This window comes from Mauremys reevesii, linkage group 9, assembly GCF_016161935.1.
Source record: "Mauremys reevesii isolate NIE-2019 linkage group 9, ASM1616193v1, whole genome shotgun sequence".
Taxonomy (NCBI): Eukaryota; Metazoa; Chordata; order Testudines; family Geoemydidae; genus Mauremys; species Mauremys reevesii.
The window spans coordinates 35,914,071-35,937,035 of NC_052631.1; the positions used below are offsets into that span (position 1 = coordinate 35,914,071).

The 22,965-nt window shown below is 41.3% G+C and overlaps 1 protein-coding gene across 2 annotated transcripts in view; it reads left to right on the forward strand.

Moving 5' to 3' along the window:
• SERPINE2 (serpin family E member 2) overlaps nt 1-22,965 on the forward strand; it is a 36,755-nt gene that overhangs the window by 8,323 nt on the left and 5,467 nt on the right. For both annotated transcript variants that reach the window (XM_039489577.1, XM_039489578.1), the window contains exons 2-4: nt 11,885-12,160; nt 16,757-16,984; nt 17,834-18,031. In XM_039489577.1, coding sequence (XP_039345511.1) covers nt 11,905-12,160; nt 16,757-16,984; nt 17,834-18,031 — 682 coding nt within the window. In that variant the 5' untranslated portion in view covers nt 11,885-11,904. The remainder of the gene's footprint in view (nt 1-11,884; nt 12,161-16,756; nt 16,985-17,833; nt 18,032-22,965) is intronic.

Here is a 22,965-nt window from a genome sequence, read left to right on the forward strand (position 1 = left end):
ACATTTAATAATCTTCCTGCTCGCAATAATAAACTAACTACCAAAACCAACTTGCTTGTGGCAAGTTATTTTACTTTTTATTTTCCTGAGCAAGTAAGGTACCCTCAGTTTTTATCACTGGAAGGATGGGTGAGTTTAATTGTACCTGGGTTAATACATTTTTATGCTGATTTTTTGCAAGACTATGTAGAATTTCAGTAACAGGGTTGGTGGAGACAGTCCCACTATTGGATGTCTTCATTTTTATCACTTAAAAAGCAGATTAGTCACCACTGGACATTGTGGTACATTGGAGTGAAAATAAACTCTCCAAAAGGAGAGGCATGCAGTCAAGATAATCAAATCATGACTCCAAAGTTAACCTTATATGACCACTTTCATTTATAAACCTGATCTATTGAATATTCTGTGTTTTTTAAAAAAAAACCAAGAAATCCCCCCTCCACCCTCCTTGTGATGATCACTGTGTATAGTCTGTAAAAGCAGCAAAGAGTCTTGTGGCACCTTATAGACTAACAGACGTATTGGAGCATGAGCTTTCGTCGGTGAATACCCACTTCGTCAGATGCATGTGTATAGTCTGTGTCCAGAGGGATCCTTATTAAGGAAAGTTTGCATGTAACCAGAAAGGGTAGCTTCCAAAAATTTGTTCCACTTTTTAAAATGTGCCTTTTTTTGGTCTGTTCATAATACAGGTTAGAAATAACTTGTTTCTACATGAGACAAGGTGGGTGAGGTAATACCTTTCATTGGACCAGCTTCTGTTGGTGAGATACACATGAGGTATACAAAGATATTACCTCATCCACCTTATCATGCTAATATCCGGGGACCAACATGGCTACAACAACACTTCTTTCTGAATGCACATTCTCTAAAAACTAGTCACAGGATGATTTAACATGTTGGCATGCAGCAGTATATATGAAGCCATTTATGCTTGTATGATAACTTGTGAATGGTCTAAATGTTACAAGCGCCAGTTAGATTAAGCTTTTTATTTAAAAAAAAAAAAATCCTAGCTTATTTAACTGCAAGGATCTTCACAATATTACTAAGTCAACCAGCAGTCTTAGGAAAAAAAGATACTAGGATTTCTTAATTCTTACTGGAGAGAATCCTCACTCCTCATTTTGTCTTGGTTTGGTTTTAATATAGCATAAGGGCAGGTTTACACAACAATCTTAAGTAAACCTTTGTTAGGTTGACTTACAGCCACCTCAGTAATTACTGTGGTGGCTGATGTCCACATTACCCTCCTTCTGTCAGTGGTGCACGTCCTCACCAGGAGCGCTTCCACTGACTCATGGGAGCAGTGTGGGGGGCTGAGAGCCAGGGCTCGCAGCTCTCTGTCGGGAGCTCAGCTGCACCTCAGGTTGGGAGATCCAGGCCTGAAGTCCAGTCAGCAGCTGTGCTCCTGGTGGGGAGCCAGGACCCTGGTGTGCAGCAGGGCTCCCAGTGCAGAGCCCAGGTGTTAGCCTCAGCTGGAACCCTGGGTAGCAGCTGGGCTTGGAGCGGAGACCCGGAAGCAGCCCACCTGTGGAGCTGGCTTTCTTGTCTGTTTCAGGGCTCCAGCCAACTGCCGATGTCAGGGACTCAATATGTACACTGACACTGTGTCTCCCTAACTACACCAACATAAGCCCTATGCCTCTCATGGAGGTGGAGTTACTGTGTCGGTGTTGTAGGGCACTTAAATTGGTGGGAGCAAGGCTGTAGTCTAGATCAGTGCTTCTCAAAGCCGGTCCGCTGCTTGTGCAGGGAAAGCCCCTGGTGGTCTGGGATGGTTTGTTTACCTGCCGAGTCCGCAGGTTTGGCCAATCGCGGCTCCCACTGGCTTTGCCGGCCTCAGGCCAATGGGGGCTGTGGGAAGCAGCGTGGGCCGAGGGATGTGCTGGGTGCCCTTTCCGCAGCCCCCATTGGCCTGGAGCGGCAAACCACAGCCAGTGGGAGCTGCAATTGGCTCCCACTGGTTTACCTGCGGATGCGGCTCCCACTGGTTTACCTGCGGATGCGGCAGGTAAACACCGTCCCGGACCGCCAGGGGCTTTCCCTGCATAAGCGGCGGACCGGCTTTGAGAAGCACTGGTCTAGATACTGACATAATTAGGTCGGCATAAGCTGCCTTATGTTGTCCTAATTCTTTAGTGTAGACCAAGCCATGCCCCATATATCATCAAGACTGAAACCTCAACCTGGCCCCACTTGCTATCAGCATCTTCTTGGAATCCCATCAGAGGCAACAGACTGGATAGTTGTGAATTTCTCCTTCGCTAACAGAATCTCTCACCCCGCCACCCACCCACCTCAATGTGGGTGTGGAATGTGGTAAAGAGAGGTTAGATAAGTTATCCCCAAAATCTTTATCACTGGCTGTGACACTTACATGAACTTTGTGTGATTTCCTGCCCCCCCCCCAAAAGTCCTAGAGATTAAGGGGAAAAGATGGAAAATAACACAATTTATTATTTTTGTGATCACTGTGTCAGACTTCCTGACTGAATGAGGCTATGGTGCTTCAGTAGTTCCATCATGTATATAGTTGGGCTCCATTGACTTTCAAGGGAATGGTGTGGTTGCCAGATTTTTTGATCCTGGCCTGTGCCTGGTCACTATCAGGACTATAACCTGGTAAGAGTCAAAATATAGTTAGATTTCAAGTGATAATTTTTCATTAAATCACAAGTATTTCCTAGTGAGCATTCACATGGTCGCTTCTGGGGTAGGTTAGCCAGACATACCAATTTACGTAGTCTTCGTTAGGTGGTGTAGAGAGTTGAAATGGGGGTCTTCAGTTCTGGCTGGATTTTGAACCAGGTAACACCTTTTTTGGGTCTAATTAAAGGGGATCTGCAGAGAAGTGAGGGGAGGTGAGAGACTTTTGCCTCTGGTTTATTGTGATGCATATGAAGTCTTGAAAGATGTGAGGTTTTTGTTTACACTGGAAATTCAGATCTTGCCTTTCCTAGAGGCTATGGAAAACTGGTAGGATTAAGTCATTAGTGATAACATACAAAATAGCCAGATTAATTAAAATGGGGCTGTTTAAATATCTTGGAAACATTTGTAAACAGAGGTGTCTTTCCCTAATCTTTTCAGCAATCCCTAATTGCTAGAGACTGGACACTAGATGGGGAGGGCTCTGAGTTACTACAAAGCATTCTTTTCCAGGTATTTGCCTGGTGGGTCTTGCCCACATGCTCAGGGTCTAACCAATCACCATTTTGGGGATCAGGATGGAATTTTCCCTCCAGGTCAGATTGGCTAAGATCCTGGGGGTATTTGGTCTTCCTTTGTAGCATGTGGCATGTGTACGTTTAAACTAGTGTAAATGGTGAATTCTCTGTAACTTGAAGTCTTTAAACCATGATTTGCGAACTTCAGTAACTCAGCCAGAGGTTGGTCTATCTCAGCAGTAGGTGAGTTCTGTGGCCTGCAATGTGAAGGTGGTCAGACTAGATGATCATATTGGTTCCTTTTGACATTAAAATCTATGGGTCTGTGAGTGTGTTTATTCAAATAAGGGCTCATAAGCAATATCGCACACCATTTTAACCTCTCCTGGGTACTTACATTGCTGCTATTACTATAGTAATGGGAGTCTCACAATCTTTTAACGTATTTATCCTCACAACTCCCCCATGCAGCAGGTAATGTTGTTATCTTCATACTGCCCTGTCTATCTATATTCATCTGTTGTCACTTGTCTTATACTTAGGTTGTAAGCTCCTTGAGGTAGGGGCCATCTTCTTTTTCTTTGTTTGTACAACGCCTAGCACTGTGGGATCCTGATCCATGACTGTGTCTCCTAGCATACGGTAATACAATACTGTTCTTAGTTACTACATAGTATATCATGTGGTTTGCAGCGCAGTAAAAAGTCTGAGGCAGAAATCCTTTAGCTTTCCAAATTGTTCAAAGAAAATATATTGATCTGCATGTACTAAACCAATTTATGCAGCCAGCAAGCTATTATCCCTGTTAAGATTAATATAGTAGTAAGTGACATAACTATTTTAAAACATTCTAAAAGCTAGCAATCAGCTTTTCTTAGCAACATTTTACACATACTAAATCTTCCAGCTACTGAGTAGTAAACAATGTAATTTAAGAGATGCAGCAAGATAAATCTACTGCACCTATTTTTTTTCAAATCAGGCAAATCTGAAAGGCTAGTGATTGTCATTTGTTAAGCAACAATTTGTTAGGCAACAATAATGTCCTTGGGTGGCATACGAGCCCCTATTTTCTCATTCCCTGTCCCAGAGTACTGAATACCTAAAAGACAAAAGGGAGGAAATAACACTGAGAGGACACTGGAAAGCCCCAAAGAAGGATAAATGTTGTCTTATATCTTTGAGGTTTTGGTTGGATTTGCCCACATTTGGTGAGCATTGTGAAAGAAAAGAATTTTGAATGCATAGAGCTGATGAACCATGGTGGTAGACGGCATGCCTAGAGACGGAACAGAAAAAGAGGACTAAAAGAAGGAGACTAATGGTGCATGAGGCTGGCAACTTTAGTGGGCAAGGAGATGAGATAAGAGCCTGAGAATTTTAGGCAATTGAAGAGTTGTGAACAGCCTTTAACTAGTGTGAAGAAGAACTTGCCAACAGGATATAACTGCTACTAGCAGTCGTGGCAACATATTCTTTATGGATTCATCCTGCTCTGCCTTGCATCACTATGCAGCTAGATTCTGGTCTTACTGCTTTGAAGGAACAGTTCTATGCAGCACAGCCAGTCTCAACCAAGATTTACAAGTTTGTTGAGCATTTCTCCGGCAGGACTAGACAGAGGGTTAGCAGCAAAAGTAAAACTTCTGTCTTTAGCTTCAGGCATTCGAGCTTTGTAAAAATATTAACTTGAAATAAAATATCTGGTATCCTGGCAAAAGTTTGTAGTGCTTCGGATTCCCTAAAGAATTCGTTTTTGGGCCTGATGGTGTAATCTTTATTCAAGCAAAATTCCCATAGGCTTTAACTCTGTAGCTCTTCTTGGAAGGATTCAGTCATCCTGCCAGTAGTTCATGTGGATCTAAATGGCAAATTGGAATTGTTTTCTCTTGTGTTATAAATTACTACATCATGGCAAGGATACATTGGGATAGAAAAGTCATTCTCCAGTGATCTGACCCCTTTAATAGTTGCACTTTATGGTAAAACTTCTGTCTTTAGCTTCAGGCATTCGAGCTTTGTAAAAATATTAACTTGAAATAAAATATCTGGTATCCTGGCAAAAGTTTGTAGTGCTTCGGATTCCCTAAAGAATTCGTTTTTGGGCCTGATGGTGTAATCTTTATTCAAGCAAAATTCCCATAGGCTTTAACTCTGTAGCTCTTCTTGGAAGGATTCAGTCATCCTGCCAGTAGTTCATGTGGATCTAAATGGCAAATTGGAATTGTTTTCTCTTGTGTTATAAATTACTACATCATGGCAAGGATACATTGGGATAGAAAAGTCATTCTCCAGTGATCTGACCCCTTTAATAGTTGCACTTTATGGTTCTTTCAGGAGGATATATTTAGCTTAAATGGCAGATTTTAACTGTGGGTTTTTCATCTTAACACAACTGATTTATTATGTTTGTCGTCCACTGTTTACCTGTGTCCAGATGCTCTGTAGCTGCAATAAAGGCATTGAATAATAAAAAGGAAAAAATAAGGGAGCCCTAATTTGCTTGTGCATTACTGTTGCCTACCTGGTGCAAAAATACTTGGCTGGCAGACTTGTTCCTTGCTGCTGTGGGGATGGTTTACAGCCTCAGACTCATCATGTGACTCTTCAAAGGGTTGGCATGAGAGACTCAACTAGCCTAGAATGTCCTGCCATCAGAAGAGCCTATTGTTTGACTACCCCTACTGTAAGAGCAAGACCATTATTTTTTGTCAAGGTCCAAATTTCTTGGTCAAGGTATAGTCAAGGTCCAGACTCTAGAGAAAATAATAATAATAAAAAATTATTATTATTTTCTCTAGAGTCTGGACCTTGACTCTAAGAGTGTCTTACACTCTTCTTGATTCCTGGCCATTTTAGCACTTTCTGAATAGGAAAACTCTGACTAAACTAAAGAGAACTAAGTTAGAAATATTTGGGGACTGGAGAGATCTCTGAATTTGTGCTGTCCACTGTATGAGGATGAGTGAATTTGACATGTTCTCAGGAGATTGAGATAGATTGGTGGCTCCAAAACATTGCAATTCCTTTGACCTCTTGTGTCCAAGTGTGTAGTGGGGGAAGGGAAATATATCAGTATAGAAATTAACATTGACATTTAGTGTGAGCGAGAGAGAGAGAATGAACAAGCGCATGTGCACACAAAACAAGTATGGTATTGAATTGGGATGTGAAAACTCAAAGGAGTATGTCCTGTATCTTTTTAACCAGCTGAAGAGCATGCATACCACATTGTTGCTCTTACAGGTAATTTTTAAATGTACAGTACCTTAACTTCCAACTAGAGTTAAATGTGGGTGGTACTTTGAATTTGTTTGGACTAATTAAGTAAATCAACATGCCATTGATCATTCTAAACGCTGGTATTCACTAAGGCATTAACATAAAGATGTTTTCTGTAGCATTCATGGGCAGAGGCACCCCTCATAAAATCACTAGCTTATGGCATTTTAATTGTCTCTTGGTTGAGAGTTGTAGCACAGAGATTAGGATCAGGACCAGCTGTGCCCCCAAAAGACCAGGCCAACCCACCAAATCAGACCCAACCTGCATCCCTCCCCAGACTGAACCCCCTGAACTGGACCAGACCCACATCCCTCCCCAGACCAAACTGGACCCGTCCTGCATTCCTCCCCAGTTTGAATCCTACAAACTGGACCAGAGCCACATCCCTCCCAAGCCCAAACTGAACCAAACCCAAATCCCTCCCCAGACCAAACTGGACCAGACCCATATCCTTCGCTAGACCAGGGGCGCTGATAGGGGAATAGGGCGGGGCACTGAGTCTCCCCCAGGGGTGCTGCTGGGGGGGATGGGGCAGGGGACAAACTTGTTTTTCACATGCTCATTACTTTGCAAAACTTTCATTTAGTAAGTAGACACCTGCTAAGCCCAACCCTTTACCATTTCAGTGCATTTTTCTCTGTCTTAACAAGGGAGGCTAGGCAGGGATGGTGTTACATCTGGGGGAGTTTACATGAGAGAGACTGTAAATTGTTCATTCATCATTCATGCCCGTCACCCCAACCGGAGTATGGGCCGCCAACAACAGATCTCCATAGTCTTCTATCCTGGGCCATTCGCTCTAGCTGGTTCCAGGTATAGCCCATTTTTTTGCTATCAACCTGAAGGTCGCGTCGCCAGGTATTTCTTGGGCGGCCTCTTTTCCGCTTGCCTTGGGGGTTCCACTGCAGTGCCTGTCTGGTGATGTTGGTTGGCTGTTTGCGTAGTGTATGTCCTATCCAGCCCCACCTTCTCCTTCTAATTTCTTCCTCTGCTGGGAGTTGATGGGTCCTCTCCAAGAGGTGGATGTTACTGATGGTGTCTGGCCAGCGGATCTGGAGAATCCTTCTGAGGCAGCTATTAATGAAGGTCTGGATCTTCCTGGTGGTTGTTTTGGTTGTCCTCCAGGTTTCAGCTCCATACAGCTTGGACAACATGAAGCCTACTCCCTGTGTGTGGTGTGCGTCGCTCTCTTCATGTCCTGAATACAGCAACAGCTCTCCTGTCAACAGTCGTCTCTGTCCAGCTTGCGTCCATCTTGTCTCGCTAATGCCTAGTAGGGTCAGGTTGTTGCTCCTCATCTCTGCTGCAACCTGCGCCGTCTTTCCTGACTCGTACATGGTCCTCACGTTCCATGTGCCGATGGTAATCCTCCTGGCTGCAAGAAGGGTGATCGGCTTAGTGGCTTCCTCGCGGCTTTCACCACCCAGCGTCATGCATCTTCGAGTTGAAGACCCTTCTTTTTCCAGGCTAAAAGTCTCTGTTAACTCTATTGTTGGCGTTTCTGTAGCAAGCTGATTTTTACAGGGTGGAGTTGCTAGCCCCACGCCCAACCCTCCTCCTTTACCCTGACTTGGGACAGGCAGATGGCCCCAAATGACCTCTCTGGTGGAGTTGTAAATTGTTCACTGAATCACAAAAGCAAAAAACAAACCTGACTTGACTCTGAGAACATGGAAAATCAATATTAAGGTCTCTCTTCTGTATTTGCTGCAAGCTGCTACATTCATGCTTAAACACTATGGAAGAAAAATATTGGCGTCATCTTAAACCTTTGTGAGCTATTTATAACAGTTTATCTGATGAGCTAGTCCATTTTTCTGTTCACAAGCAAATTCATTTTTCCATATTTGTGCATTTCTAATTGATTAGTCTATATGAACATATTTGAGCATATAGATGTGAACAGTACTTGTGCCATATCTGCCAAGACTAGTCATTTTTGTCACATGGTATTGTTTCTGTTCCCTGATTGGATGAATGCAGAAAACAGGGCTGTCATTACACCCATCCTGGTTTCTTGCTTCTCTCAGAGAGAGGGTCAGGACAGTTTGTGGAGCTGGGAGGAACTAGGCTGACAGGATTAGGGAATTTTTAGAATATTTTAAATTCTTTCTTTACCAAGCCCCTTGAGGTCAGGCCTTGCCTGGCACATAATTGTTAAATAAAGAAATAAATAAAATTACCTGTTGTATAATTAGTTCTGGGATCCAGTTTAAGAGTAATTGCATATTGGCATTTACATGCACAGTCCCAAGCCATGCAGATTGCAGCAATATCCTTAACTGGTTTATTTAATTGCCTCTGATTAGAGTTTTTGCATAGTCCTGCAAAGGGTAAAATCTGATGTCCTGTTAATATTGTTTAAATGTGTTAATGCAAAAGCTTTGGTTTAGGGTTTTGGCAATAATGTTCAGTGACAATGTATTGTTCAGACACTTCATCTTGTTCCATTTACATCACTGTTTCACCTATCTACCAAGTGCATTTACTGAGTTGCTGTTTTTTGTCATTTGCCTATTCCGCACAATCAGAAAGAGGCACATAGGCCAGGAGGCAACCTTAACATGGGCATTACCAGCATAGTTTAATTGTCATAACCTGGCTTGCCTACAAATGGCAGGACGTAGTGACTTAACTCAAAGAAACAACACCTTCACCACCACTCCTCCTCCTTGTTCTGGACAAACTTTGAAAAGGAAGTCTATTACTTCCTCACCTAGCCAAAACAAAATTTGACACTTAGGTTTGTTTACAAATATATTAGTACAAATAAACCCTACTAGTAAGAATGTTCATAAACAAAACTAATAGTCAACACAATGGATTGAAATTCAGCTTCTAGTTCATCTGATTGATTGAATAATTTTCCCTATAATTGGTTCAGCTCTAGCCTATATCATGGTTCTCAGGGGAGGAGAACAAGGGGGAAAAAATCTTACCTGTACGGGTCAAGGAAACTGTACTAGATTATTGCTATCAACTGTGTTGTAACTAACATGGTTGTATTGTGATGTGGATAGATAGGATCTCAGTTACCTCTGTAGTTTCCCTTAAAAATTCTGTCAACTGCTACTGTTCAAATCCAGTTTAGTCTGCAGTATGCTCAGAGAGCTCCAACTCACCTTTTTGCAAACTAATAGTTGTTTATACATCAATCCTTTTTAAGGTTAAGGTTATACAATTTTTCAAAAAAAAGTTACAAGTTTAAGTTTAAAGGGCCACGACTGTGTTGATAGGCAAGAAGTTAAAACCAACATAGGCAAACAGTTTTCCAAATCCTAAAATAAAAAAAGCTATCTCCTCTCAAAACTAAGGACTGTAACATGCATGCATACAGTATATTGAATCTGAATTCCTCTTCTAGATAACTTAATAAACCAAGACCCATGAAGTTCTCTCTGGATACATCTACACTACAAATACAATTGTGCTGGGGGATTAGGTTGGGTCATGACTATTCTTGGGTGCATTTAAATTGTGCCTTGGTTCCGTATACAGTACAGGAGCAAACCATGATTGAATAATGTCCCTTGAACTATGATATAGCCTTGACAAATACAACATTTCTGGTTTTTCCATTTCCAAGATTATAGCAGACTTCAAGTACACTGTTGTTCAAGTACATTGTTGGTTGTTGCTTTGCGCTTCGTGTGATCATTTAGACTCATGTAAGATGGGTACAAACTTACCATTCTGACCTTGTAGAGTTTTACACCCACTTTGTAATCCCTTTGCCCTAATGTAAATGACTATACAAATTTCAATACAATGCTGATTTGGGACATTGCCAGAATTGCACAAATTATCTGAGTTTTAATTGAGTGTATATAAAGACTTATTAAATAATGATTTTTATAACTTGTCTTCAGTGAACCAGGTAACTAGTGACTTTTGTATGTTCAAGGGCTACTGCTTTGGAGCCTTCTAAGTAGTTTTTGGAATACACACTAGTCTGTATTAGTGCAAATAATAAACAAGCCTCCTACTGTGAAGGAAAAGAAGGTTTTACAGTTGGAACAACTAAGACCTCAAAAGAGAGTAAGGATGATGCAGTAGAGCATTATTAACATCCGAAAAATCCGAGCCCTTCAAATATGCAAGTAGGATGATGCATTTCAAAGATGCAAGAGGGAAAAAAGGTGATCAGTTACTCCATAAATTATGCTGGACCAAGTTATCCATATCAAGTTGTATTCAATGACGCATCTATTTTATAACCTCTGTGCTTCATAGGAAAGCAATGTTGTCTCATGGATAGAGCTCTGGGTTGGAACTCGGACCTGGTTTTTATTCCTGGCTTGCCATTGGCCTGCTTGGTGACCTTGGAGCACTTGCCCTCTTTGTGCCTCAGTTTCTCCATCTGTAAAATGAGATTGATACTGGCATCCTTTGTAAAGCACTTTGAGATCTACAAATGAAAACTGCTCTATAAAAGCTAGGTAGTATTTATAATACAGAACCATTCAAATGCAATTATGTTTTACTATAAGCTGTAACTGGGTGACTCTTGGTAGAAAATCATATTTGGAAAAACTAAAAACCCAATTCCAGCTTTTGAGAAGTTAGCAAATGTTACTAATCTTTCTTCTCTGTGAAAAATGCCACTTATGCCTAAAGTAAACCAATAAAAATTTAAAGTAACTTGGGCTACTGTATTTCATAGTTAACTGTAGGTGTCAAATCTGTTTTCAGATCTCTTCTCCTCATCATGTGTGCATACATGCATCTCTGCTTTTGATGGACAATTGGCTATTGTGTGTACAAGTGCATCAACTATCCTTGTGAAGATGTTATGGTGTACTTGCCTTAATCAGAAGTACTGCACTCTGTAGTGCAGAGATGGGGGAGGGATAGCTCAGTGGTTTGAGCATTGGCCTGCTAAACCCAGGGTTGTGAGTTCAATCCTTGAGGGAGCCACTTAGGGATCTGGGGCAAAATCAGTACTTGGTCCTGCTAGTGAAGGCAGGGGGCTGGACTCAATGACCTTTCAAGGTCCCTTCCAGTTCTAGGAGATTGGTATATTATTAATTATTCATTAATTAAATCCAATTGTATGAGTGTTGTGACAATTTGATGTCTTAAAACCAGGATCAGAGTCAGTTAGGGTGCAAATAACTGAACTTGGACTAAGTCTTAATGGAGTTTTACCTACATCATAAAATAACCATATAACTCAGCACAATTGTCATTCTCTCCTGCTTCTGGAGGGAATGGTAGGGTTGCTGAACTTGAGGTTTGAGGCTTATTGGCAAAGCTATGTGAAGTTTTCACAAAACATCCACTACATGTGTCTGACTTTAGCTAATGTTAGAGACAGCCAGCTACAACTACACTGCATTTAGCTAATGTTAACATGTAAGTGTAGCAGAGAATTTTTATGCTCATGAAAGTGGTCTTTAACTTTTTTTTTTGGTCTCCTTTAGGTTATTTTTGTTTAGAAGTCATGAACTGGCACTTCCTTCTCCTCTTCACCGCCATGACTTTAACATCTGTGTGGTCCCAGTTCAATCCTTTATCTCTTGAGGAACTAGGCTCTGACATTGGAATCCAAGTTTTCAATCAGATAGTCAAAGCTAGACCTCAGGAGAATATTGTGGTTTCTCCACATGGGATTGCATCTGTACTGGGAATACTTCAGCTGGGTGCTGATGGCAAGACAAAGAAGCAGCTGACAACTGTGATGAGATACAACGTAAATGGTCAGTTTTTATCTGTTGTTATGAATCACTTAATAAAAAACCTGCATAAACTTTTAAGGCTGGAAGGACAATATATTTTAATGGGAGGTTCTTCAAATTGTGCTACATTGTTTACTAAAACTGGCTTGTGATGCAAAGTATGGTCAGCACTAAGAGAAGGCCATAGCTCATAAAATGTCCCCTACAGTATAGGCTACCAGATAAACATGGACTCAGTTTAGCTAGAAAATTCAAATTCCATCCCTTCTCACTGACATTGATGCCATGCTTTGGGGTGACCTATCAACTATTTATGTGGAGGGTGTAGAAAGATATAGGGATAATTTGGGTCTCTCGATCTCAGAAAATCCGTCTCTGCCATTCAAAGCACCCCTCCAACAACAATACAATCTACTTGGTCCAGCTACATGGCATTACCTGCAGCTTAACCATCTCTTGAAAGACGCATTTGATCCTGATGTGCTTGGGAGCACCAGAGACTCCAGAACTGGTGATGTGTAGAGAGCTCTCTTGGTTCACCTGAACATCTGTAGCCTGTTATGACTTCCTGACCCAAAAAAGCCTCCTGAATTTAGATTGCTTGTATCATGACTGGAACGAAGATTGGTGTGTATTATTGACCCCTTGCCTGTGGGCAAACCATTTTAAAACTGTACTATTGATCTACGATTAAGACTGATCTGGCAGAAAATTATTTCTTCTTTGCTTGCTCATGTCAATTCCATTCTAGGTTTGTGTGCGCCCACAAGCACAGTTGTCGGAGACTTTTGTCTTAGCAGTATCCATAGGGCCAGCTGTGGCGCCCTCTTGAGTGCCGTGCCCATGCATCGGTATATTAGGCGCCGCCAACCCTATGACCTCTTATTCCTTCTTACTGCCCATGAGGTTGGAGTGCCTTGTCTTGCCATTCTCAAGAGTGTTAGCAGTTCTTCATAGATCTTTGTTCTACCTAATCTGTACATCAGTATGTCACCAACCGGTCGGTTGCGATCAACTGGTCAATCCTAGAGGATCTCCCAGATGGCCAGATTCCTCAAGGGCCTTGAGTCCCTCTACCTGTATGTCAAGGATCCTGTTCCTCTGTGGGACTTGAACCTGGTGCTGTCGCAGCTCACGGGTCCACTTTTTGAGCCTTTGGCTTCCTGTTCTCTCCTGTCCTGAAAGGTTGCATTCCTGGTCACAGTGACTTCAGCCCACCGAGTCTTGGAGATTCAGGTGCTCACCTCAGAACCACCCTATATGGCCTTCTACAAGGACAAAATCCAGCTGAGACCACACCCGGCTTTTCTGCCCAAGGTGGTCTGTTTCATTCAAGCCAGGACATTTACTTACCGGTCTTCTTTTCAAAGCCGCATAAGTCAGAGGAGGAGCATAGACTGCATGCCCTGGACGTTGGATATTCTACATCAACAGGACCAAGCCATTCCGTAAGTCTACGCAGTTGTTCGTCGCAGTGGCTGACAGGATGAAAGGACACCCTGTATCCACCCAAATAATTTCTTCTTGGATCACCACCTGCATTCGCTTCTGCTATGATCAAGTGAAGGTGCTGCTCCTGATGATTGTCACCGCCCATTTGACCGGGTCGCAGGCCTCTTTGGCGGCTTTTCTGGCCCAGGTGCATATCCAGAACATCTGCAAGGCGGCCACCTGGTCATCCGTCCATACGTTTACTTCCCACTATGCATTTACCCAGCAGGTCTGGGATGATGCTGGCTTCGGTAGGGCAGTACTGCAAGTCGTGAAACTGAACTCCGAGCCCACCTCTATAGATACTGCTTTTGAGCCACCTAGAATGGAATGGACATGAACAAGCACTTGAAGGGGAAAAAAAAGCAAAACAGATACCTATCTTTCGTAACTATTGTTCTTCGAGATGTGTTGCTCATGTCCATTCCATTACCTGCCCTTCAACCCCTCTGGTAGAGTTACTGGCAAGAAGGAACTGAGAGTGTAGGGTCGGCAGTACCGACGCATGAGCCCAGCACTCAAGGGGCCGGGGGCGCCACAGCTGACCCTATGGATACTGCTAAGGCAAAAGTCTCCGACAACTGTGGGCTCTCGCACACCTAGAATGGAATGGACATGAGCAACACATCTTGAAGAACAAGAGTTACAAAAGGTAAGTAACTGGTTTTTTGTTGTTGTTCATACTGGTCCCTGTGTAGGTTACAGTGTGTGGCCTTGCCAAAATATATTTCTGCTGGAGATTTGGGTCTCCTAGAGTCACACTGGCTCATATGTTTTGGGACTATCCCAGGATACAGACCTTTGTTGAGAGTTTCAGCTGAGGGGCCAAGAAATGAATGAGACTAAACAGTCCTCTTAGCTTTACAGATAATCTCTGCAGCACAAAGTTGAGGTCCAGTGCCAGCAGAGTATGGGTAGATTTCAATGCCTCTATTCCTGTTGTACTAAAACAGCCTTTAATTCAAGATTTCAGAAATTATTGGGCAATACAATATTTTTATTTAGTTTCTTATAGGCCTCTGAGCCCACTTAGTTGGAGGGCTCTCTTTTGGATCTTTTGATGCTTTTTTGGCTTTGCTTCTATTTCTTCTGTCAAGATCCCAGACTCTCTAGCCTTTCCCGGGCCTTTTTTCTATTCAAACACCCCTTTCTTTCAGTCTCTGTTCCTGACATTGGCATGAATCCCTTTTATTCCTCTACCAGTGCCTTTCCTCTAGAGAGTAGGGTGAGACTACTTGCTGCTTCTTAGCATGCCAGTAAGGCTTAACAACAGCGCAGAATGCTGGCACTTACAGAATCTTAAAGGAACTGTGTTTATGAAATGTGAAACCTTCTAAAAGGTGAGTATATTTTCAGAGGTATAAAGAATGAGCGATGTTGATGTTTCCTGTAACACACTGTCCCATCCTTAATTGCTTTGCTGTGCAGTTTTCTGTTTAGGGTACAGCTAAATGATTTATTGTTGCATAGTAAAATATCCATATGTTGAAGATTCAAATCCTTTTATGGGGTAATCTTGAATTTAAAAGCATTTTGAGTTTTCTAAACATCGCTATCTGCAAGAATTTTGAAGCATTGAAACTAACTGAATTTATTTGGTTTGAACTAGTCAGTCTAACAATCCTAGACACATGAGACAGGTTCTCAAACTTTTCTGTAGTGACCCATGTCTTAACATAAAGTTTCTCATTGACCACCACCTATTTTTAATGTTTGCATGTACCTCCTCTTCTCTTGTTCATGATTGCCTAATAACCCTGTGACAGCTACAAAAGTTGCTTATTTGGAAAGGTAACTCTAGGGAAATGTTAAAAGCATTTTTAGCGATCCTTTAATGCAATTTAGCAGCTGAAAGCAAGGAGGAGAGCCAGCACCATGTGAGCAGCCACCAGCAAAAGTTCAGTGGGCGGCTAATGGGCCACAGCCTAGCGTGAAAACATCTGTTATGGTATGCCCACCAAAAGAATATGCCCATAATAATGAAGACTGTGAACACACAGACATCATGTGATCTATCTTACTAAAAGATTCACAGTAATGTAACCAACAGGCCCAACTATTACATGGAGCCGAAATGGTCATTTTTGAATCTTTTGCTTTCTTTTTTCCCTTCTCAGCTCCTTTTTTGTCTTGTTTAGAAGCATTAATGACAGGGAGAACTGAGGTGTGCCCAATGTAGTAGTTTTCCTGTGCTGCTCTAAGGGCATGGCTACACTTACCAGTCATAACACCTTCCTTTGAAGACCACTCTTTCATATACGAGAGACTTTCATGGAGCATATTGCAACCTATTAATAGTTGATAGCCTTGGATAAATACTCTACTTCCAATTAGAGGCTGGAGTCTAATACTGAATTTCCTTACTAATGTAGCCTAGTCTTCAAATTTAATTTTAGTTTGTTCCAAAAACTTTCCAAAGGTGTCTCTCTTTTGGTTAGCACACAGTTTCCAGAAAACTTTTTTTTATTTCCCACCCTATTCCTTACTGAATGGAATGGAGGGATCAAAAATTACAACCTTAGTTTTTCAGTTTATGGTCTTAGTCCCTCCTTCCCCCATGACTTCTGCCTCTTGGGAACTACCCTTATTCCTGTGCTTATGGTCCTGCTGTGAGTGGCCAGAATGAATATCCTTATTCAGTTGTAGCTGCTGGGAAGATGAGGACTCTCACCCACAAAATAACATTGTAGTATCGTGTTAAGTTGCAGTGCTGTAAACATGTCAACATAGGTCAGGATATTGCAGCCTAATTTATGTTGTGGCTCTCTAGTGTAATTGATGACAGTTTATCTAGATTTGTTTGTACCTATTCTAGAATAAACATTTTAACTATTGTCCATACCAGAAAGTTATTGATTGATATACTAACCAGGACTTGGATGTACAGTACAAGGATTAGACAAAGAGCCAAATTCTTCACTGTAAAGTAGTGTCCTTCAGATGAGTCAGAGATCCTGTTGCTCAGATGAGGGTTGAAGAATGTCTGTCTGTCAGTGGCATTGGTATTCTTTCTTTACCCCCATCACATTAATGTGTGTGTGGATGTCAGTAATTACTGATACAAGTTAACTCCTTTAAAACGTCTTTCATTTTCCTTTCTAAATAAAATTTGCTGTTTCTAACTAGGAGTTGGTAAAGTATTAAAGAAGATAAACAAGGCCATAGTCTCCAAGAAGAATAAAGACATTGTGACAGTTGCTAATGCAGTGTTTTCAAAGAGTGGCTTTAAAATGGAAGTGCCTTTTGTTACAAGAAACAAAGAAGTGTTTCAGTGCAGTGTCAAGACTGTGGATTTTGAGGACCAAAATGCAGCATGCAATTCCATTAACCAGTGGGTGAAAAATGAAACAAGGGGTAGGTATTGTTGATTTTTTTTGTGTAACTGTGTTAAACACTTATTTTACAGACACTAAAGTTTGAGAGGGGGTAAAAAAATTTTAAAAAGTGGTGGGAATACACTGAATCATCTCATCTTAATTTGTCCCTTGTATTTTTTTTTTTAAACTTGGGTGCACCTTGTCTAACTACTTGAAGATGCATGGTGTCTATTGTCCTTTAAGAGTCACTTCCATGAAACTAATTCCAGTGATGTTATTTTCATAAACAAAAAAAACCTGCAAAACCAAACACAACCACTATTCAAACTTTTATCCACATATTGCTGAGGCCAGAGTTCAGGTTTTGCATTACAGCATAATTGGCTTGTATTGCATCTTGGTATCTGTTGGGAGATGAAAGTGACATCCTGGGGATGCTTGCAGTGTGTCATTGATTGTGGTGAAGGCAATGTATGGGTGGCAACAAGTGATGGAGATTTTTCCTTTTCACTTTTCATTTCCAGGCTGTGGCTGATTCAGCCTTAATTGTTTAGTTTAGTAAACACCACAAATGTTGCTAAATAAGGCCCTGCCTGAGCACAACTCTTAGATGGGTGCTAGAATGTTCCCTCACTAGTGAAGACTAAGGCCCTAATGCAGCTGCTACTGTACTCAGTAAAATGACTCCACTGATGTCAGCGGGCCCTGAAATGAGCAGAGCCATAATTCTTCAGGCTGGAGTTAGCAGCCATCTTTGCTCCAATTCAGAATGAATGTTACCTAGTGAATTACAAAGTACATTGGCTCTGTTTCATCATGACCAGCTGGCTTACATTGCAACAGAAAATGCTCAATTTCCCCCCTTCCTTTTTTATCTTATTTTCAGGTATGATTGATAATCTCTTATCTCCAGACATTATTGATGGTGCTTTGACCAGGCTTGTGCTGGTAAATGCGGTGTATTTCAAGGGCTTATGGAAATCACGTTTTCAGCCTGAAAATACAAAGAAACGCACATTTAATGGAGCTGATGGGAAGACTTACCAAGTACCTATGCTGGCCCAGTTGTCTCTGTTCCGCTGTGGTAAGCTCAGGAGCTAGTTTCTTGTAAATGAAACGCAAAACTTTTTGCACCTGTACTCCTTTCAAAATGTAGGGAAAGACTGTTAATGTGTGTGTTTTGGGGGGGATACATAGCATTCCTGTTTATGAGTAGATATTTGTGTTGAAAGGTACTGTTGGCTAAACTCCTATCTTATCTGGATGAAACATGGAGAACTATGAATAGTCAGCACCTCTGGAAATCGGGTGACTTTTATTTAGGTGCATTGTTTTAGATGCTCCTGTTCAAAACCTTTGGCCAAATAGATAAGAAGAAATAAAATGTGTCCTGTCCTTAATCAAAAACCTATCTAAAGTAGAAAAACTGAGAATTACTTTGTTTTTATATTGTGTATTACCCATATATTGTGGGAAGGAATATGTTTTAAAAATCAGCAAATAAAAATTAAAATACAGAGTTTTCTTTAATAGCAGGCCATAAGACGTGCACACAAAGCATGCTTAAATTCACTTTAGATTCTGCAGTAGTAGACAACTGGAAACAGTTTTGCAGACAATAACCATTGAACCAAGGGACAGAGTAGCTCAGGGTTAGTATACTAGTTGTTTACCTCTGGAGGCCAGCATTTAAATTCTAAATTGAATTGCAAGTGAAAAGGAGTTCACTAGGTTCAGCCTAATTTCTATTTGTGCCTGTCACAAAACCAGAACAGAAGCCCACATGACAGGCAGCCTCTATTCAAGAGTTCCAGTACTGAAACGGGTTTTGCTGGTCAGGCTCACAGTGCATTGGCAGCATTTTTATAAAAGTGTGTGCATGTTTTCTGCCTGTGTTCTAAGATTAGATAAGTGCTATTTGTAACTTGCTTTCATATGCACTAAACACTGTTACAAGGAATAAATTTAGAAATAAATCTGAAAAAATGTTACTGGTAAGGAATGTACCACTAGCTAGCCAAGAGGGCAAACATTAATTTATTGCCTCCATTTTTTGTGTTGTAAGTGATCAGTGTTAAAAATGTGCTAGCTTAGCCAGCATAGGAGCTTACAAATCAATCACTCTCTGGTTTAAAAAATATGAAACTATTTTGTACCTTGGCCATGTCCTGAAAATCTTTACACATTAAAGCAAAAATTAAATGCTTTAGACAAATAAAACTTGAGGTATGTGAATGAAAATCATGGAGTGAAATATGTAGTATCTATACTTCAGCAAAGGACCACACATCATGGTCAGGTCTTGCTTACCGTTCTTATATTGCCCTAAAATTCATAGGGTCTAACTCTGGTGTAAATAGGGAGTAACTCTTTTATTACATTGTCATAACTGTGATTAGAACCAAGGCCATTATTTTCAAGGTCTTTAGATGGAAAGTATTAAGATTCCTGTTGCAGAATTGAAACTCCTATTTCAGGTTAGGTATCTTAATACAGATGAATGCAAAGATTCTCGGATTTCTTAGTAGTGTGAGAAGCATGTTAGAGCAAAAACATCTTGTAGACACCTCCACTCCCATTTGTAGCTCTGAAGATCACAGCATCCTATGGCAACTACAGCAACTGTTTGCACAGAAACGTAGTATGGTAAAGTAAGTGTGTGGTGCTGTTTTTAAATGTAATTTAGCCATGTGAATGAGGGAACCTGGAAACATGTAATCACCAGGCTGGTCTGTGGACCACTAGTTTGAGAACTGTAAGCCTGATGATGTAAAGGAGCTACTCAGACAGAGAAAAAATTTTCTTTAGTTGAGCTGGAAAAGGAGGTGGGCTGCGAAAAGAGGTAAGCTAATGGCTCCCTACTACCATCTCTGTAATGAGCTGGTTTCAGGCAAACAGTCTTAAGGCTGCAGGGCTCTGCTAACGAGGTTAATTTTCTGGTACAGAAATCCCTCATCAATTTGGGCTGGCAGATGTGGATTTTGATGCAGAGTGGGAAGTGTAGTGAGATGTTGCTGCTGTGTAGTGACTCTGTCCCAAATCTCAGTCTCGGACACCTTGTGGTCTGTGCAGATAGATAGACCAGCTCTTCTCATCTGAGACACTCCTTTAAGTCTGGTTTAATCATAGACTATCAGGGTTGGAAGGGACCTCAAGAGGTCATCTAGTCCAGGGGTTGGCAACCTTTCAGAAGTGGTGTGCTGAATCTTCATAAATTCACTCTAATTTAAGGTTTCACGTGCCAGTAATACATTTTAATGTTTTTAGAAGGTCTCTTTCTATAAGTCTATAATATATAACTAAACTGTTGTTGTATGTAAAGTAAATAAGGTTTTTAAAATGTTTAAGAAGCTTCATTTAAAATTAAATTAAATTGCAGAGCCTCCCAGACTGGTGGCCAGAACCCGGACAGTGTGAGTGCCACTGAAAATCAGCTTGCATGCCGACTTTGGCACTTGTGCCATAGGTTGCCTACCCCGATCTAGTCCAACCCCCTGCTCAAAGCAGGACCAATCCCCAGACAGATGTTTACACCAGTTCCCTAAATGGCCCCTTCAAGGATTGAACTCACAACCCTGGGTTTAGCAGGTCAATGCTCAAATTAATGAAACTTGTTCTTTTGGCACTTGTCTAAAAAGCCATGATATTAACTGAAAAAAGGGTGGAGTGAGAAGAGGGACCCTATTCAACTAGGGTAGCCAGCTGCCCGTTTTTTGACTGGAAAGTCCAGTTGAAAAAGGGACTTGACTGGGTGTCCAAAGTCTAGTTACAGAGGGTGGGGGAGGCACTGGGTCATTACTTGTGCCAACCCCTGCTCAGCTGATGCTGCCTCCTACCTGCATCCGGTGGCTGCAGTTCCCAGCCCTGGCTCTGCGAGTCCCTCCTGACCCAGGGAGAGGGAGCAGGAGATAAGAGGGGGAAAGCAGCAAACAATGGGGAGACGTGGGAAGAAGAGTGAACGCGGGGGAGCCTTGGGGGGGAAGAGGTGGGGCAGGGGAGGTTCTGGCACTCCTACTGGTGTGTCTGGTTTTTAAATATTACAAAGTTGGCAGCCCTATAAAGGGACTGTCCACTCAAGACAATGTTTAAAACAGAATCTAAATGCCTACAGCATAACTCTGAGGGAAGAGTTTCCTTCATAGTCTTACAAATAAGTGCTTTTCAGCTAGATATATAGGCAGCATGCTGTCCACCCAGCTGATGATAGTAAGAATTCCAGTTCATAAGGGATTCCTTGTCACAAAAAAGAATCTCTTCGATTAGGACACAGACTCTAATAGGTTTATCAGCCTCCACTGAAAAGTAAAGAAAATAATTAGCTTTCAAAATAAAATGCTAGTAATTAGACATAGGAAAGACTCTCCGATTGCTAATGGATCTTCAAGTTGCAATGCAATCCTGTGACATGGGACACTTGTAGATAAAGTGCTAGCTGAAATCCTCCATGACTAACACCTATGATGTTTGTTAGAGCACCAATTAGCGTCTTGATAGCTAAAGGGGGCTTTTGAGAATTTTAGCATGAGCTGAGCTGGCTGGAGGCCTATAATGGTGTGTCATGCTTTACCAGCAATAGGAGCTATTTGTGCAAATCTCTTTACTCTTGAATAAATTTCAGGATGTCTTTTTATTGCTTCCTTTTTGTGAGAAGAGACATTTATTGTCAAACAAGCTTGTGATTAACTTTATTTGTTAACTTCTTCCTTTTTTCTGTTAACAATAAAATAAGGAAAACTTTAGTCCATTTCCCAGAGAAATGGTGTCCTGGAACGTATAAAATGGCTTTCAGCTCCCTTAGCCTTTTTGACCACATTTTCTTTTTACTCTGTCTCCATATATAATTTTTACTGATCAAGATCCATTCAAGTAGCTAGATTTTTTTTTTCTACTTTCTTTTCCAACTGGTAAACAAGCCTGTTGTGCTTTTCGTTAGCCCTGTTAGTCTTTTTCCATAGTACTTTCAGTTTCATGTCCTCCTATCCCGTAACAGAACAAGCAAGAAAATAGTCTGGTTTTGTTTGTTTGTTTCCAAGTGATATGGAAACCTCATGTAATAATAGTATGCTACTGATGTCATTATGGTCTTAACTAGAGTAGTTATGGTCCCTGGTTGATTACCAGCAGCAGTTTGAATACTAGCATAATTTGGATGTAGGTGTTTATGCTGAAAAGTTTTATTCAGTGTGGCTGAATTCTATTTTATAGGATGCACCACTGTCACTTGCAGCAGAAGTTTCCACCATTGGATTTATGTCTAGCCACAATAAACTGCTGCTAAAGTAGCATCATGTGGGACCAAAAAGTTCAACAATCCTTTGTATGTTCTCATACTGAAAACTGTCTTTTAAAACACTAATAGGATTTTGCATCTTTTAAAAAAAACTGGAAAGACCCTTATTGACTTTAGTGGCCTTTGGATGAGACCCCATGTTTCTTTACCCACTGCATATTACAGATAGCCAATGGCCTGCTACAGTCTGTTGTTCATCATGTGCTTACGAACTGCTGGCAGTCCTTTCCAGGGCAGTATCTAAGTTCTTAAGCGCTTCTCTTTTGCTGCCCTCTGTTCTTATAGTTGCCAGTTTCCTTTATTTGCCTACCTTACTGTTTCCAGGGGAGTCTCCTTGGTGAACTGTAGCAGTAGGCTCTTTTACTCTGTTTAGAAGCAGCACAAGATTCAATGGGGTTTAAAGGCAGATGGTGTGGCAGTTTGTAGAGATTGTTAAAGACCATTTCTGATCCCCAGTGTACCATAGTCCTTGGAGGAAAAGAGTGTTTTACAAAAGGAATCTCTTACTCTCTTTTGGACAGTCTTTTTTGTTATTTCCATCGTGTCTCCCACCCCCTACTGTTTCAGTAGATGCTGATGACACTCTGAAGCAGTCTGCAGCATGGCTATTTTATATTTTCAAAGGAACTCCAACAATCCACCAAGTAATATTCATGTAACTTGTAGAAACTAATCTGAGATGCCATAGAATAGATTTTTTGCGCTATCTGCATTGCATTATCAAAATG